This window comes from Telopea speciosissima, chromosome 9 (assembly GCF_018873765.1).
Source record: "Telopea speciosissima isolate NSW1024214 ecotype Mountain lineage chromosome 9, Tspe_v1, whole genome shotgun sequence".
NCBI lineage: Eukaryota > Viridiplantae > Streptophyta > Magnoliopsida > Proteales > Proteaceae > Telopea > Telopea speciosissima.
Genome location: NC_057924.1, coordinates 57,143,736 through 57,149,223, shown reverse-complemented (window position 1 = coordinate 57,149,223; position 5,488 = coordinate 57,143,736). Strand labels below are relative to the sequence as shown.

Sequence of the window (5,488 nt, the reverse complement as noted above, 5' to 3'; positions counted from 1 at the left end):
ACGTGTCTCTAAAAATTAATATTAATAAACAATTGAAACAATGAAATGTTGAATAAAAAAAGTTGAAAAAGACGTAGAAGTATAATTAAATTAGAAAACAATGAAAGAGAAGAAGAAGACGAGTTATGAAGGACCGGGTTCAATAAAAATTAGTGAGGCGTATATCTTTTTGCCATCAAGTAGATCTAGGCAATTTTCCCAATTTCTTTCCATCATAGTAGGTTATGATAGAACACATGGCACTCCACCAACATATGCGCAGGGTAACTCCCTTGCATGTACATCGAATAACCTTTTAAGATTGGTGTGTGATTTGTGTGATTACACATTCGTCGAACAAAAAAACCTCCTCTACATGTACATCCAGAGGATCCGGGCTCGGATTTACCAAAGCCCAAAATCCATACACACTATCAGATGGACCAAGTTTTCTTTACGCCACGAAATGGTTTGTGAACCCTACTAGATGGTGTGGTGAACCTTGACCTGAAAATTCTACAATTTCTTAAGATCACTTTCTGTCACAAATAGTCCATGGAATCCATAGGGTACCCTGTAGGGCAGTTTCACTACTGCAACAATCTCAAGTGAAGGAGATTTTGCATCCATGACCAAGAATTTCGACTCCCCTGAGATCTCATCATGCAAGTAGGTCACAACATATCCATCATCCTCATCAGCTTTTAGGTCCCCAGGGTTTCTTGCTACAAAGAAGGGTTCACCCCCATAACACCCTTCCCCATACATCCTACTAGCCACAACATGTTCTTGATGTTCCCATCCTGAAAGGTCCATCTTCACCAGCCCAACTATCTTAGGCATGGGCTCTAACACACCCATGTAGGCATAGCGACTCTTCTTCCCCACAAAGGCTGGATTTATCACTCCAAATTCTAAGTTCTTCGCAGACAATGGAAACCTAGAAATAACCCCCGTCTTCAAATCTATGCTCACCTTCTCTACCGACGCATGGTTCAACTCCATTCTTTCTAAACAATGTTCTATGGACAACATGTTTGGTGCAATTAGGACAATTACATCATCTTCCTCCTCCCAAGCATTGATGGCATGGAGGAAGTTGAGTCCGGGCACATCGAACCACTTCATCTTTGATTCATCCTTGGCATACCTTGGAATGACACCAATCCTTGGTACCTTCTCAAGGTCTAATTTCATCAAGGGCTTTCCTTTCAAAATTGCCATTAAATTCACTCCCATCTGTATATCAGGAAATATTGCAAACCTTTTGGTAATTGCAAAATCATGAATCAAAGAGTGTTGGGTTAAAGAGAAGATAGGCACATTTGATTGTTTTGAGCCATTTGAATCAAAATAGAAGAAGGTTAAGAATGGATAAATCAAGTTGTGATGGAAAGCAAAGTTCTCACCTGTGTCTGGATCTACCTTGGGATGGGCTGTCATGTTTCTTAACAATTCTCCATTAAAATCATAACGACCCATGGTCTCAATTTCACCAGCTTTATTTAGTCGAAGAGCATAAGGAAGGTCAGACTCACCAAGAGCAAAGAGTCTATTAGCAAAGAAAGCAAGGCTTGTATTGGCTTGGCCATCCCCTCTTGCAGGATTGATCTGTCCAGTTAAGATTCTTGCAGCAGTGAACACAACCCGGATGAAAGCGGTTGTGGGACAGTAAAGGGCTGAAAACATGTTTGGGAAGACCGGTCGACCGGTTTCACTCTCTTTATTGTATCTATAGGTTCTAACATAGTGATTGTAGAGCATCGCGTGGCCATCAGAGATGTGGAGGCAATGAAGCATCCCATCACCATCAATAAGGTGGTAAGATCCAGTAGGGAAGTGTTGGGGATTAGGGCCATTGCGAATGTAAACCCCATTAAGGCAAGATGGGAGTGATCCTTCTATAATCTGGCAATTGGTAGGTGAAAGCTCATCTACTGGGGCAAAGTTACCAATGAGGACATGCTTTGGATCAATGAAAGTTGGGAGAGGAGATCTAGTGAATCTGTTGATGATATCTTCAAACATATTGAAGAAGGAAGACAGTAGAGATGACACCACTAATATTCTAGTAGGTTGAGCCTTGTTTGCTGTAACTGCTACTCTTGATCTGTTCTGTGACCTTACTTGAACTCCTCTAATGGGGGAAAAATTGAGGTGGAGCCTGAGAGGGGAACATTTCCTTGAGGTTGTTTCAGTTGCTATGGGCTTGGTGGAAGGGAGAAACATGTTTAGATGTTAGATTTTGGAGGAGGAAGAAGTTAGGAAGGTAGAGAGGGCGGGCGGACAGGTCCAACCTAGTGGTTGTGGGTTCGAATAAGAAAATAGTCTCTGCACAAAAAAGTGGGATTAAGATTATGTATATATTTCTACCAACAAATAAAACAAGATATGTACATATAGTCCAAATCCTTGGAAAATTATCTCCTGCAATTCCCTGCCCGTTCCAGTTCCCCAGTGCTTATAATAATAGGTGGGTGGACCTCACCCGGGCAAAGTGTTCGGGCAAAAGTAGAATGGTCATTGTACCCCTCTTGTTAGGGGCACTAGGAAACTGAACCGGTCAGGGAATTGAAGGGGATAAAGATCCCAATCCCCTTCCCTGCAGATAACCACCACCTCATCCCATCTCACACCGTACACAAAGGACCACACCCATATGGCTCTTTCCCTCTCACACCGTACACAAGAGACCACACCCATATGGCTCTTTCCCTCTCTCCACATGAAGTTAAAAGAAGGTGTCCATTCTTAATTGCCCTAATTTTTTTTTTTGGGTAAGCTTAATTGCCCTATTACATCACGTTTCATGTGATTAATTTCAAAGAAAAATTTCTGGTTTTCATCATATCGTTTCGTGTAAGAAAAAAATTCTGGTTGTCATCATCTAGGAAAGTTGCAAAAGTGTTGTAAGCTAATAAAGGTTTTTTTCTTGGGGTTGAAGTTGTAACCTAATTAAGAAGTGCCCATTCTTATTATCCTATTAAAAAATGGTTCATGTGGTTTTAAATGGAAAAGCTTGTTGTCATCATGTAGGGTACGCTACAAAAGTGTTATAACTTAATTTTGGTTCCCAAGAATATTCATAATGACAATAATACAATTACTCAGAGAAAAAATCAAAAATAACTTTAAAGCTCAACGAATGGGTCTTATTTATTTATTTATTTTTAGAACATTAGGATGAAAATTAGGGGTGCCAATTGGTTGGTTTGGTCGGGTTTTTCGGTCAAACTGAAAATGAATGGATCCAAAACTAAATGGTTGGACAACTTTTGGGTCAACTCCGCACGGTTTTAGTTTTATTCTTGATCGTGTTATCGGGTTTATACTAATGTATACCGATTTAGTTCAACACATTCAAATTTCAATAAGTTTATACAACACAATCATACAATAAAATTTTAATATAGATTATTTAATTATGATGTTTAAATAATATTCTAATTCTAAATTCTTACACCCACTTAATCTCCTTCTTGTTGATAATAAAATTCTCACACCCACTTGGATTTCTTGTTGGTGATTATAACAATTTTTTTATTTCTTAAATTCTTTCCCACTTAAGAGTCTTGTCAAATTGTCGGTGATAACAAAGAACTCATCTTTCAATCTTTGTGAACTTTGTCGCACTATACACCTGTTTTTTGGTTGGTAGTAATCGCACCATACATTTCAAAAATCTCTCTAGCAGCTTCCATCCATTTTCGAATATGGTGACAAAATTAGGTATAATACTGATTTAGATAGGCTTGCGAAGATTTCTTCTATTTAGAGCGATGGTATTTGGAATTCTGGCCCTGGTAAGTCTCTCTCTTATTGAGGCTTAGAGTAAGTAAGCTTCCTAGTATCTGTATCAGTCCTAGAGGCAGTGGGAATTTGGTTCAATGAGTAGCTAATTCCTCTAATAAATTCTATTAATATTATGTCTTGAAATTGATGAGATCTAGAGTTCCTTGGTTCAAAATGGTTTGGTTTAGTTCTTATATCCTGATATACCCGTTCCTACTTGTCCATTGGCGCATTGATGCGTGGCATCCACGAAGGTCAAACAAACCGAGCCAATTTGAACTGATGAAGACCAGACCAAAATGGACCGACATAACGAGACAACTCATAAGAAACTATAAACGAAGATCGGGTCGGTATAATCATGACAGATCCGACCTTCGGGCATCCATCGACCAGCCCACGCGAGAGGGACTGGATCGCTTCACTCATGTCATGCACACCACGTGAGTTACTCTGGGACAGGTGTCCACACCAGTAGAGCGCCACCCATGCATTCTGTAGATCGGAGTAACGGTCTAGCATCGACGAAAAATCTATGATGGTCTATGATTTAGAACCTATAAATAGCCATGCATCACCCAGGTAAAAGGGGACTGATTTAGCTCGGGTTTTCCAACACAATCATACAATAATATAAATAAATATGAATTAATTATTTTATTATGACGTTGAAATAATATTCTAATTCTAAATTCTTACACCCACTTAATCTTCTCGTTGTTGATAATAAATTTTTTTTTAATTTTTTAAATTTCTCAGACCCACTTGGATTTCTTGTTGGTGATTATACCAAATTTTTTATTTCTTTAATTCTTTCCCACTTAGGATTTTTGTCAAGTTGTCGGTGATAATAACAGACAACTCATCTTTCGATCCTCCTATAAAATTAGTCGTACTATACTTTTTTTTTTTTGTTTTTTTTGTTTTTTTTTTTTTTGGCAGTAATCGTACTATACACTTCAAAAACCTCTCTTGGTGCTTCCATTTTTTAAATATAGTGATAAAATTAGATATGATGCTGGTTCAGATAGGTTTGCAAAGATCTCTTCCATTTTGAGCTCTTTGAGCGATGGTATTTGGAATCTTAGCCTTGGTAATTATCTTCCTCGAGGTTTGGAGTATCTGTTTCAAGCCTAAAGGTAGTGAGAATTTGGTTCAAAGAGTAGCTAATTCTTCTAATAAATTCAATTTTTATTATGTCTAGAAATGGATGAGATCTAGAGTTCCTACAGTTTCTTGGTTCAAGATGTTTTGGTTTAGTTCTTATATCCCTAAGCAGTGCTTTAGGATTTGGAGATCTATAACCAATTCCCTTGCCACTCAAAGAATTTCTTCTACAAAGAAAGTCACTCATTCCAAATTGTAGTCTTTGTTAGAACTCCCTTGAAACAAAACTATCTGTTTCACTTTTGATAAGTTAGCTTTTAGTGGAGTGATTCATTATATTTAGTGGGAACGAAATAAAAGAATGTGGACTTCCTCCTCACTTTCTATTGAGCAAATCTGGAACTCTATTACTCTTGAGATAAGAAATAAAGTTCTTCACAAATGTGTTAACTGCCTGCCCAAAATACTACTAAAAATAGACATATTGCTCTAGCTTGGGATCTTCCTCTTTTTTCTCCCCCTGGTTTTGATTTATCCTATATTTCCTTTGTTCCGACCCCTTGTTCCCCCATTCGTTTAGTTGGTTTCCCCTCCCCCCCCCCTGGCGCAC

The 5,488-nt window shown here is 38.4% G+C and overlaps 1 protein-coding gene across 1 annotated transcript; it reads right to left on the bottom strand.

Moving 5' to 3' along the window:
- Positions 1–495: 495 nt before the first annotated feature.
- Positions 496–2,208, bottom strand: LOC122639150 (probable carotenoid cleavage dioxygenase 4, chloroplastic). Its single transcript, XM_043831980.1, has one exon. The coding sequence runs from the start codon at positions 2,206–2,208 to the stop codon at positions 496–498; it is 1,713 nt and encodes a 570-aa protein (XP_043687915.1).
- Between the last annotated feature and the right edge of the window lie 3,280 nt (positions 2,209–5,488).